The sequence below is a fragment of the Saimiri boliviensis genome, chromosome 3, assembly GCF_048565385.1.
Source record: "Saimiri boliviensis isolate mSaiBol1 chromosome 3, mSaiBol1.pri, whole genome shotgun sequence".
In the NCBI taxonomy this organism is placed as follows: domain Eukaryota; kingdom Metazoa; phylum Chordata; class Mammalia; order Primates; family Cebidae; genus Saimiri; species Saimiri boliviensis.
This window is the reverse complement of record NC_133451.1, coordinates 70359148-70372112: the sequence shown is the minus strand read 5'-3', so window position 1 is coordinate 70372112 and position 12965 is coordinate 70359148. Positions and strand designations below refer to the sequence as shown.

General features: G+C 39.3%; 1 protein-coding gene across 3 annotated transcripts in view; it reads left to right on the top strand.

Moving 5' to 3' along the window:
* CCNI (cyclin I) overlaps positions 1–12965 on the top strand; it is a 52025-nt gene that overhangs the window by 2923 nt on the left and 36137 nt on the right. The window contains exons 1-2 of one of the 3 annotated variants that reach the window (XM_074396320.1): positions 242–259; positions 7221–7377. The exons of 1 other annotated variant lie outside the window; for it this stretch is intronic. In XM_074396320.1, the coding sequence (XP_074252421.1) occupies positions 7264–7377 (114 nt within the window). In that variant the 5' untranslated portion in view covers positions 242–259; positions 7221–7263. Of the gene's footprint in view, positions 1–241; positions 260–7220; positions 7378–12965 lie in introns of those variants that run through there. One more of the 3 variants, XR_012516862.1, reaches the window with a different exon arrangement.

The window sequence follows — 12965 nt, the reverse complement described above, 5'->3', positions numbered from 1 at the left end:
CATGATTTCTGTATCGTAGTATGTCTTACTGGTTTTGTCTTTTGTTCTCTTTATGTAGAACCTACATATGACCCTTTATTGCTAAATACTTCACAAGAATAGTAATATTCTCTTACAGAATCACAGCGAATTTTTCATTTTTGGTAAATTTAGCATTTGATACATTGACTTGTGTAATCTGTCCCAATTATGTCATTTGATCCATTAATGACCTTTACACCATTTATCTCCTTCAATGCAGCATCCAGTTGAGGATCAGGTATTGCAGCTTCTTTTCTATATTTGTGTTTATTTTCTTGAGACAGTCTCCCTCTGTTGTCCAGGCTGTAATTCAGTGGCATGATCTCGGCTCACTACAACCTCCACCTCCTGGGTTCAAGCAGTTCTCCTGCCTCAGCCTACTGAGTAGCTGGGACCACAGGCATGCACTGTTATGCCTGCTCATTTTTGTATTTTTATTGGAGACGGTCTTAACATGTTGGCCAGGCTGGTCTCAAACTCCTGGCCTCAAGTAGCCTACCTTGGCCTCTCAAAGTGCTGGCATTACAGGCATGCGCCACCCCTTGCAGCCAATTTTTCTATGGCCTCATTGAATCTGCAGCATCCCCAAAGATATCCCCCATTGTTTTTGTCTTGCAATTATTTGTATCCTGTTTTAGTTTTATCTTTTTTTTTTTTCTTTCTTTCTTAAGAGATTGAGTCTCACTTTGTTGCCCAGTGAGGTGGTGTAATCATAGCTGACTGCAGCCTCAAGCTCCTCAGCTTATGTAGTCCTCTCACCTGAACCTCCTGAGCAGCTGAGTCAACAAGCAGGCGTGCAACATCATGCTTGGCTAATTAAAAAAATTTTTTTGGTAGAGACAGGGGTCTCGCTCTGTTGTCCAGGCTGGTTTCAGACTCCTGTCCTTGAGTGCTCCTCTCATTTCTGCCTCATGAAGTTCTGGGATCACAGGCAAGCACTCACCATGCCCCACCTTTTGTCCCATTTTTTAAAGTTTAAGGAAATTTTAACTTTTTTGTTGTTGTTAACTTTCTCTAGGGTGAACAAAGAGTGATTCCTTTTTTTTTTTTCTATTGATAATGTATTGCATTGATTTCTGAATCTTGAAACAAGCTTGCATTCCTGGAACAAATCCCAGTTGGTTGTGGTATATGATCCTTTGTTTATATTGCTGGATTCAGTTTGCTAGTATTTTGTTGAGAAATTTTACATTTCAGAAGAAACACCAATCTATAGTTTTCTAGTGATGTCTGTCTGGTCTTGGTAGCAGGGTAATAACTGACTTCAAAGAATAAATTGGGAAGCATTTGTAAAGAATTGCTGTCAGTTCTTCTGAAAATGGTTGGTAGAATTAACCAGTGAAGCCATCTGGGCATGGATTTTTCTTTGACAGTGCTTTAAAAAATTACTATTTAAAAAAATTAAAAAAGAAAAATTACCATTTAAATCTTTTGTTATACAACTACTCAGCTTTCTTCTTTTTTTCTTTTGGAATCATCTCACCAGTGCAGGTTTTTATTTCTTAAGTTTTGGGATTTTTTATTTCTGGAAGCTTGACTAATTCATCTAAATTTTCTTGTTTAGTTGCGTATAGTTGTACATAAAAGTTTTTTTAATAATTTTTATTGTTTTTTTCTTTTTTTTTTTTGAGACGGAGTTTTGCTCTTGTTACCCAGGCTGGAGTGCAATGGTGCGATCTCGGCTCACCGCAACCTCCACCTCCTGGGTTCAGGCAATTCTCCTGCCTCAGCCTCCTGAGTAGCTGGGATTACAGGCATGCGCCACCATGCCCAGCTAATTTTTTTTTTTGTATTTTTAGTAGAGACGGGGTTTCACCATGTTGACCAGGATGATCTCGATCTCTTGACCTCGTGATCCACCCGCCTCGGCCTCCCAAAGTGCAGGGATTACAGGAGTGAGCCACCGCGCCCGGCCTTCTTTTTTTAATATATAATTTTTATTTCTGTAAGCTAGGTAATAATGTCCTGTTTTTATTCCTGATTTTAGTAATTTGTCCTCTGCATTTTCTTGGTCAATGTAGCTGGCTAAAGGTTTGTCTATTTTGATCTTTTCAAAGAATCAGCTTCTGGTTTCATTGACTCTTCACTGCAATTTTTGTACTCTCTACTTCATTAGTTTCCATTCTGATATTTAGTAAATCCTTGCTTCTGTCTTGCTTTTGGAACAATTTACTCTTCTTTTTCCATTATCTTAAAGGTGGAAGATTAGGCTGTTTGAGATACTCTTTTTTTAGTAGAGGCATTTTCAGGAATTATTTCTAAGCACTGCTTCAATTGTATCTGATAAGTTTTGGTATGTTGTCTTCATTTTCTCTCATCTCACAGTATTTTCTGATTTCCCTTGTGACTCTTCTTTGACCAAATACCTTTGTTTTAAAAAAATTTGTTATAATTTAAATATTTGAAAGTCATACTGAGGGCTTTAATTGTAGGCAACTGGAGAACACGAATCCTTTGAACCTAATTTACTCCTTTTCGTGTGTGTGTGTGTGTGTGTGTGTGTGTCTGCCTCTCTCTCTCTCTCTCTTTCTCTCTCTCTCTCTCTCTCTCCCCCCCTTCCCCCCTCTCTCCCCCTCCCTCCCTCTCCCCCTCTCCCTCTCCCTCTCCCTCTTCTTCTCCCTCCCACCCGCCCCCCCATGTCTAAACCTCAGTTGGGATATCTTGTAAAGGCGGGTGGATCCACTTGGTTGTAGCTAATGGCGTGAAAGAATTTCCAAAGTTTTAAGGTTTTAAAGGAGTTTGGAAGAAACCTTAGAACCTATGAAGTCTCATCTTAGAACCTATGAAGTCTAAACCCAAATAGCTGTTTCTTCTAAATATCTCTTGACAAATGGTCATCTAGTCCATTTCTTTTATACAGAGACAGGGTTTCACTATGTCGCCCAGGCTGGTCTTGAACTACTGGGCTCCAGTGATCCTCTACCTTGGCCTCCCAAACTGTTGGGATTACAGGCATGAGCCACTGCATCTAGCCTACATTCCATTTATAATGTTAACATGTCTGCATTAGAAGAAATTATAGTGAGCCTGCTCATCAAATTGTGGAAGATCTGAGAAAAATATCAAGGCAACAAAATTGGAATCTCAGAACATCTCAGCAGTATGCAACAGGGATAGAATATAACAAGATGACCTTTTTTGTTTGTTTGTTTAAGGAATATGTTTAAGTATCTAAACAAGGATGTGTCAAAAAAAAAAGAAAGTACTCAAGCCCTGCATACAATGGGTTGGGGCAGGTAGGGGTAGAGCTGGCTTAACAAGGAACCTGAGATAGTCTCTTAAGAGTTTTTGCTGACCGTAAATTATATCTTAATTGATAGTGAGGTGTGGTCTTTAAAAAAAAAAAAAAAATGTTATGAGGGCCAGAGTGGTGGCTCATGCCTGTAATCCCAGCACTTTGGGAGGCCAAGGTGGGCAGATCACTTGAGGTCAGGACTTCAAGACCAACCTGGCCAACATGGTGAAACCCTGTCTCTACTAAAAATAAAAAAATTAGCCATGTGTGGTGGTGCATGCCTGCAATCTCAGTGACTCAGGAGGCTGAGGGAGGAGAATCACTTGAGCCTAGGAGGTGGAAGTTGCAGTGAGCCGAGATCGTACCACTGCACTTCAGCCTGGGCAACAGAGTGAGACTGTTGTCTCAAAGGCAAAAAAAATAAAAATAAAAATAAAGAAAAAAAAGATTTTAGACTGCATTTATGGTAAAACTAAAGCTAATTTAGAAGGGGCAAAATATTGTGAGGTGCTATCAAAGTTTTCAGCTATGAAAAAGATGAATTGGTGAGCATGATAGCAATGGGAAAGATTGCTTCAAAGATGGGAAAGATTGGTGTGAAAGAGATTAGATTTTGGTGGGTTAAGGTTCTGAACAAGGATGTATCAAAAGAAGGTACCAAAACTCCACACACAGTGGGTTGGGGCAGGTGTGGGTAGAGTTTTGGTTTTGGTTGTATGTTTTTGTTTTGGGCCTCAGTAGTTGAAACTAGAACAATTGGTTGGGTCTCTGTTTTGTCAGTACTGTGGTGTGGACGCATTGAGTAACGAAAAGATGATATGGGCAGATGTGACTGCAAAGGAATTTATTTAGACAGGGTCTCATTCTGTTGCTGGGACTGGAGTGCAGTGACGTGATTTTGGCTTACTGCATCCTCAACCTCCCAGGCTCAAGCCATCCTTTTACCTCAGCTTCCCAAGTAGCTTGGACCACAGGCACACACCACCATGCCTGGCTAATTTTTGTATGTTTTATAGAGATGGAGTTTTATCATGTTGCCGAGGCTGGTGTTGAACTCCTGGATCCACCTCAGCCTTCCAAAGTGCTAGGATTACAGGCAAGAGCCACTGCGCCTGGCCAGGAATTTATAATCTAGTTGGGGAATTAGTGGAAAGCTGCTTTATGACCTCATTAAAGAATCAAGAGTTTTTAAAAGAAATCACCTTTGAGATAGGTCTTTTTGGATTAGTATTAGTTCTTTTTCCTCTCATTTACACTTTGTTGTCTTAGTATGAAAATATTTCATGCTAATTTAAGATTTGCAAAAATGCAGGAGTTTAAAGACGCAAAAATAAAAATCATAATTTAGTTAACCAGAGTTAATCTCTAGCAAGTTGGGAAGCAAGTAGGTAGCTTATGTGAAGTGGTACATAGGAAAGAGGATAGTAGCTGGAGGTGGGATAGAATGGAAATTAAAGAACTGGTTTGCTATTTTTGACTTTTTCAAATTTCTAAATTTAAAAAAAATTGGAACTTTTCACATGTTAATTCTGGATATTTAAAAAAAAATTCTAGAGGGCCGGGCGCGGTGGCTCAAGCCTCTAATCCCAGCACTTTGGGAGGCTGAGGCAGGTGGATCACGAGGTCAAGCGATTGAGACCATCCTGGTCAACATAGTGAAACCCCGTCTCTACTAAAAATACAAAAAATTAGCTGGGCATGGTGGCACGTGCCTGTAATCCCAGCTACTCAGGAGGCTGAGGCAGGAGAATTGCCTGAACCCGGGAGGCGGAGGTTGCGGTGAGCCGAGATCACGCCATTGCACTCCAGCCTGGGTAACAAGAGCGAAACTCCGTCTAAAAAAAAAAAAAAAAAAAAAAATTCTTAGAGGCCACAAATCTGAAGCATGTAATATAGGTACGTAGTTGAGAAAGTCAAATCGTTAGTGAAATTTATAATGAAAAATAGCATTCCTCCAACTCTAGGCTTTTCTCACCCTTTTCTTACTCTGCAGAGGTTAGCCACTCCCAACCCTCTCCTGCTTCTCTTGTTATTTAGGATCACATTTTCAAATAACTTGCCCTACTGCTGTTTTTTTGACATTTCAGTTTGAGATACACGGATTTTCTACTATGAAATGTAAAGATGTGGCTTTTATTTTACCCTTTTCCAATATCCATAGTTATGTCTCCACATCCTCCCAATGTAGTTATATTGAGATCCCTATTCAGTGTGTTTACTAGTATTGTTGTATAAATATTGTGATATATTATTTACTTTCTTAAAATCTTTTTTTTGAAGTTAATTACCTTTTTGCTTAGTTTTCAACAAATCTAGCTAAGCCTATTCACATTCTTTAGCAATTTCTTTTTTTTGAGACCGGGTTTCACTGTGTTGGCCAGGATGGTCTCGATCTCTTGACCTTGTGATCCACTGGCCTCGGCCTCCCAAAGTGCTGGGATTACAGGTGTGAGCCACCACACCTGGCTCTTTAGCAATTTCTTAATCCAATTTTCTACACACAGTCAAACCTCAAGTCTGTAATTTGCTTTTTTTTTTTTGTTTAAACCTGGAAACCAGCATGGTGGCTCACGCCTGTCACCCCAGTGCTTTAGGAGGCCAAGCAGGATTGCTTGAGGCTAGGAGTTCAAGACTAACCTGGGCAACATAGCAAAACTGCATCTCTATCAAAAAAAAAAAAAAGCTTAAAAAAAATTACCTGGACTTGGTGGTGTGCATCTGTAGTCCCAGCTATTTGACAGGCTGAGGCAAGAGGATCACTTGAACCCAGGAGTTTGAGGCTACAGTGAGCCACTTCACTGCACTCTAACCTTGGCAACAGAGTAAGTCTCTGTCTCCAAGTACATACGTGCGTATGTACATAAAACCCAGAGACATTTCTCTTGGACTCTGTTGTTCTGCACTGCTAAACTTGCTATTTAGACATGCTCATTTTAGAGTGCTAGTCATTGTACTGTGTGGTGCTTTCTAGGTTAGAACTGTACAGTAGAACTTTCTGCATTAATAGGAATGTTCCTTTTCTGCACTGTCCGATACAGTATCCACTAGCTACATGTTGTTATTGAAGTAGGCATGTTGTTATTGAAGTAGGGCTATTGTGACTGAAGAAATAATTTTTAAATTTTATTTAGCTCATATTTAAATATCCACGTGTGTAGCTAGTCGTTACTGAATTGGATTTTAAGATTATTTCATGCTGGAGGGGATTGTTTCATACTGAAGAAGCAGGAATGGGTAGGATTTAATGTAATTGATATAGTCTCTTTTTAATGAAGAAAAAAAGTGGCCCTTATCTGATCAGGTTTTTAAGAGGAATGTTTGGAGTAACTACTTTTTTTTTTTTTTTTTTTTTTTTTTTGAGAGAGAGTCTTGCTCCATCGCCAGGCTGGAGTGCAGTGGCGCAATCTCAGCTCACTGCAGCCTCTGCCTCCTGGGTTCAAGCGATTCTTCCACCTCACCCTCCCGAGTAGCTGGGACCACAGGCGTGTGCCATCACATCGGCTTATTTTTTTGTAATTTTAGTAGAGACGGGGTTTCACCATGTTGGCTAGGATGGTCTTGATCTCTTGACCTCGTGATCCACCAGCCTTGGCCTTCCAGAGTGCTGGGATTACTGGTGTGAGCCACCGTGCCTGGCCCTGGAGTAACTACTAAGAATTTCTGGTAAAAAAGCCAGTAACAAAGTTTTGACAGTTTGAAACAGTAATAACATGTTTTGATCAGAGTCCAAAGGTTCTATCCATTACATGGCCTTGTTTTTATTCTCTATAACTGAATTTCAGATTTAAAGTGTGAATGTTTTCAATAACTGATTATTTTGGTATTTTAATATGATTTTTAAAGAGCTATAAAATCCTATAGTGCCTCATAACATTCTTATTTTATGAGTTGCTTAATAAGTACTTTATATAATGCTACACTTACTTTATAACTAGTTTAAAAACATTTGTATTTGATTTTGTAGGTAGCTACATCAAGCTGGGTAAAAGGTAGATCCAAAGGATATCATGAAGTTTCCAGGGCCTTTGGAAAACCAGAGATTGTCTTTCCTGTTGGAAAAGGCAATCTCCAGGGAAGCACAGATGTGGAAGGTGAATGTGCGGAAAATACCTTCAAATCAGGTAATGATTTTTCCCTTAAGAGAGATGAATTTTATTAGAAATAAGCATACTACTGCCATATATAGTAATACCTTCACACTGCATTGGAGGCATGTGTACCATTTAAAAATGTGCTGTATTTGAGAGAGATCTCCGTTTCTTTCTTTCTTTCCTTCTTTAAAATGCTACAAGGTCTCACTCTGTCATCCGGGTTGGAGTGCAGAGGCATGATCTCAGCTCAGTGCAGCCCCCGCCTGCCTCCTGGGCTTAAGCGATCCTCTCACCTAAGCCTCCTGCGTAGCTGGGAATGCAGGCACATACTACCACGCTTGGCTAATTTTTTGTATTTTTGGTAGAGATGGGGTTTCACCATGTTGCCCAGCCTGGTCTGAAAGTCCTGAGCTCAAGCAATCCACCAGCCTTTGCCTCCCAAAGTACTGGGATTACAGGCATGAGCCACCATTTCCAGCCTCTTCTTTTTTAAAAAATCCTGCTTCTACTGTAGCCTTTTCTTTCTGAAACAAGAGTTAACTGTTTTTGTTTTTGTTGACCTGTTTTGTTATCTGAGTTACAGCTTCAGGAAGATCAGTTTGTTCTATTTCCTCATAATATACACTAACAGTGGTAAGCCTTCTTTAGATATATAGTTTATAGTTAGCCACAGAGGCTGAACACCTTCATACCATTGTCTTTAGTCAACAAAAAACCTACTCTTTGGTCAATAGTGGTAACGAGTTCAAGTGAACTATTAAGGTAATACCAATGTTGGAAGCTTTTTAGAAGATAGCCAGCTGGTCTCTTAACTGCTGTTGGCTACGTAGTTTTTCTTTTAGAAATTTTATGTCATATATAGTTATTTTTCACTGTGAAGTTTATTCACTCTGAAAAAAGTTTCAGAATTTTTTCAGATATAAGGTATCTTACACATCTTTTTAGTATCTAACATGGTGCTTGGAAAATAGAATAGTGGTCAGATGTTCTTTAATATGCATGAGTGAATGAATGGCAAATATGTAAGTTCCTCCTGTGTTGTTTTCAGTTATCCTTTGCTCATTGTTTTTTAAAGTGTTTATGTCTTTTTAAATTTAATTCTGATTTTTCCTGCTTATTCTTTGCCACAAGCTAAAGAAATACATTCTTCATTTATTGTTACTTGTCATTACACAAACTGATTAGTTAACCTGAATTAGGAGTGTTTATATATGTGATATCTCGTTTAATATCTCATGTAATCCTTTGAAAAAGCAGGCAGTAGTCCCAGTTTCCTCAAGACTTTAGCTAATAAGTAATAGAATTATAATTTGGGCTGGGTGTGGTGGCTTACGCCTGTAATCCCAGCACTTTGGGAGGCTGAGGTAGGCAGATCACCTGAGGTCAGGCATTCAAGACCAGCCATGATCAACATGGCAAAATCCTGTCTCTACTAAAAATTAGCTGATGTGGTTGGCTCATGCCTGTGATTCCAGCTAAGGCTGAGGCATGAGAATTGCTTGAACCCAGGAGACGGAGGTTATAAATTGAACCTTTAAGCTGGGCGTGGTGGCTCAAGCCTGTAATCCCAGCACTTTGGGAGGCCGAGGCAGGTGGATCACGAGGTCAAGAGATCGAGACCATCCTGGTCAACATGGTGAAACCCCGTCTCTACTAAAAATACAAAAAATTAGCTGGGCATGGTGGCATGTGCCTGTAATCCTAGCTACTCAGGAGGCTGAGGCAGGAGAATTGCCTGAACCCAGGAGGCGGAGGTTGCGGTGAGCCGAGATCACACCATTGCACTCCAGCCTGGGTAACAAGAGCGAAACTACGTCTCTAAATAAATAAATAAATAAATAAACTAATAAAATAATAATTTGAACCTTTTCCTAAGGCAGTCCTCTTTTTTGTTGTTGTTGTTGTCTCATATTTTTGTGTGCGTGTGTGATTTTTAGATTAGTTGGGAATTCAAATCATTTAGCAAATGTCTGTTGAGTATCTGCTGTATTCTAGGCACTATTCTAAGCACTATTCTAAGCATTGGAGATATAAAAGGAGAAAATAAATTCCTGCCCTTATGTTGTCACATTCTACTGAGCCTCAAAGCTTTTTTATAGCTGCTTGTAGGACCATTCTTTTCCTCCTGCTATCTGTTTGAGTCAGCATGTAACCAACAATAATATATTTTTACAACATGGTCTTTGAAGGTGATAGTCTACCTAGATTATAGTATATTGTGCTATATTACCACATAATCTGACCTATTTATTTCTTTTCTTTCTTTTCTTTTTTTTTTTTTTTTTTTTTTTAGGCGTTTTTCTCCTGTTGCCCAGGCTAGAGTGCAATGGCACAATCTTGGCTCACTGTAACTTAGGGTGACCAAGGTCTGGTGGGGATAGGAGAAAAGATAGGAATGGGGTAAGGGCTATAGGCGCTTGAGTTTTAGGGTAAATACAGAATGAGATAAAGGGCTATAGAGGCTTGAGTTGTTTGCCAGAGTAACCCCCAGGGACATTTCTCTATCCTAGTTCTAATTCTTTTGTTTTCTTCTAGGGACTGGCATTTTTTTTTTTTTAACCTCCCTTTCTACTGTTGCTGTAACTTTTCTAATTTTATTTGAAGTGTTGGTGAAAATGGAAAAATAAAATATTTTTAAGCTTTCTCTTATGCCTTTTCCTCCAGTTTTCTTCTGACTTCCCCTGCCTCAACTAAACTGTATTTTGAAGTCAGTCTCTTGTTTAATTTGCATCCCCTATCCCCCAATTTAGGACAGCATGGTCGTGAAAGAATATTATACACCTGTCACTCACCATCTATGTGTTTCTGCCACACTCTGCTTCCCTTACGATAGCACAAAGTATTATAATTTTCTGATTATTTGATTGTGAGTTTCCTTGAGGGGTATGGTTGTGTCATTTTTGTTTACTTGCATATAATAGACTCACAGTAAGCACACAAGTCATTTCTTTATGATTCATTCAGGTACCTTACTGTGTTCTTGGCACTTGCAGAAAATTTCTAGTACTTTCAAGTTCATGATAATTTTGTTACATGAATTTGGGGAAAAAATGGAAACTGGTCAAAGTGGCACATACTTTCAGGTGTTCTCTATTTTGCCAAAGTGCTTTTGATTTACAAAGATAAAATGCTGCCACAAATTGTTTATATACAGATGATTTTCAATAGAATTTTATAACTCTATACGAAATCTTAAAAACAGCTTTTCTAGTCTTTCTCAACTGGAGTTTAGGTTTGCTGCTTCCTACTTTGTTAAAGCCAAAAACAGAAATTTAATTTTTTTTTTTTTTTTTTCTGAAATAGGGTCTCGCTCTGTCACCCAGGCTGGGGTGCAGTGGCTCAGTCACAGATCACTGCAGCCTCTCTTTCCCAGGCTCAAGTGATTGTCCCACCTCAGCCTCCCAAGCAGCTGATACCACAGGCATGCACCACCACGCCTGGCTAATTTTTTTATTTGCGGAGATAAAGTCTCACTGTGTTACCTAAGCTGATTTCAAACTCTTGGGCTCAAGCAATTTTCCCATCTTGGCCTCCTAAAGTACTGGGATTACAGGTGTGGACTATGTCCAGAAATTTAATTTTTTAAAAAATGTTGAACATAACAGTTGCAATGAGATGCTGTGGGAGCATAGGAAGGTACTTAGCCCAACTTGAATTATCAGGAAAAGTATCTGGTGGGGAGTAACATCAAAATAGCTTTCAAGATCTTTCTACATAATAAGGCAGGTGAGATAGAGAAGGGAGTGTGTTCCAGTCAGAAGGAACAATATGAACAAAGGAGCAGTGATGTAAAATAGCATAGCAGGGGCAAAGAAGAATCATAAATAGAAGTTACTATTCTTACAGCATGAAGTTTAAGACAAAGTGATGGAAGATATCTGAGGTTAGAGAAGTTATAGATTTGTATGCCATGCTGGGGAATTGTAATTAATCTTTTAGGTAATGATGTACCTTTTAGAGCTTAAAGGTGAGGATGGTGTGTATTACAAGGAAGAGACTAGCAGCATATGGCATATAATATATATGCAGAATATATATTAATAGCAGTCTGTATTTTACCATGTTGAATCAATCTATTATAAATTCTCTTTAGGATTATTTGTTCAACTACTGAATCCTTCTAATCTTATTTGAGCTGTTCATATGAGAAAAAAAGACAGTTCATCTGATGAAATCAGGAAATACTGTTTTGGGCTTTCTCTCTCTCTCTCATTCTTTATTTTAGAGGAATAGGAGTGAAATGAATTACTTAGGCACAGAACATTTTGTAATACTGTCATGATAATATTACTATTCAGTGCATGTTTGAATTGATTTGAAAAAGTGATGTTAGACTCAGTATTATTTTAGTTAAATTGAGTCTTCTTAAACTATCTTTTGGGTTTTAAAAGAAATTGTTACTAGTTTTGGCTAATGATGGTAACGTTGGCCATGCAGGAATGCTTTTCCTGGCCCTATTGTTAAATATTAGTATATGGTATATGGACCAAACACAGTGGCTCACACCTGTAATCCCAACACTTTGGGATGCCAAGGTGAGAGGATTGCTTGAGCCTGGGAGTTCAAGACTAGTCTGGGTAACATAGTGAGACCTCGTCTCTACAAAAAGTAAAATTAGGCTGGGCACATGACTTACAACTGGAATCCCAGCACTTTGGGAGGCTGAGGCAGGTGGATCACTTGAGGTCAGGAGTTTGGACCAGCCTGGCCAACATGGTAAAACCCCCTCTCTACCAAAAATAAATAATTAACCAGGCGTGGCACAATTCTATAATTCCAGCTACTTGGGAGGCTGAGGCACAGAGAATTGCTTGAACCCAGGAGGTGGAGGTTGCAGTGAGCTGAGATGGAGCCACTGCACTCCAGCCTGGGTGACAGAGCAAGACTCTGTCTCAAAAAAAAAAAAAAAAATACTGTGCATGGTGGCACGTTCCTCTGGTCCTGGCTACTCAGGGCACTGAGGTGGGAGGATCACTTGGGCCTGGGAGGTTGAGGCTGCAGTGTACCATGATTGTGCCATTGTATTCCAGCCTGGGTGACAGAGTAAGATCCTGTCTCAAAAAGTATATATATATATATATATATATATATATGGACTATTGAAGTTCACAGATACTGTCATGATCTCTTTCATGACTAATGGTTACAGTATTTGCAGATTTGTTTTTCTGACATTAGAGAATTGGGTAGTTTAGAGATGGGAAAGGAGAACTAATGTTTGAGTGCCATTTGCATTCTATATATGTGCATTACATAAGTTACGTCATTTAGTTATCACTATATGATTATCTCCATATAACTGTATTCTCTTTTTTTTTTGTATGTTTTGTGATTCTTCTTACAATTATATGTTTCTATTATTGTTTAATGCCAGACACCTTTTTTTTTTTTTTTTTTTTTGAGACGGAGTTTCGCTCTTGTTACCCAGGCTGGAGTGCAATGGCGCAATCTCGGCTCACTGCAACCTCCGCCTCCTGGGTTCAGGCAATTCTCCTGCCTCAGCCTCCTGAGTAGCTGGGATTACAGGCACATGCCACCATGCCCAGCTAATTTTTTGTATTTTTAGTAGAGACGGGGTTTCACCATGTTGACCAGGATGGTCTCGATCTCTCGACCTC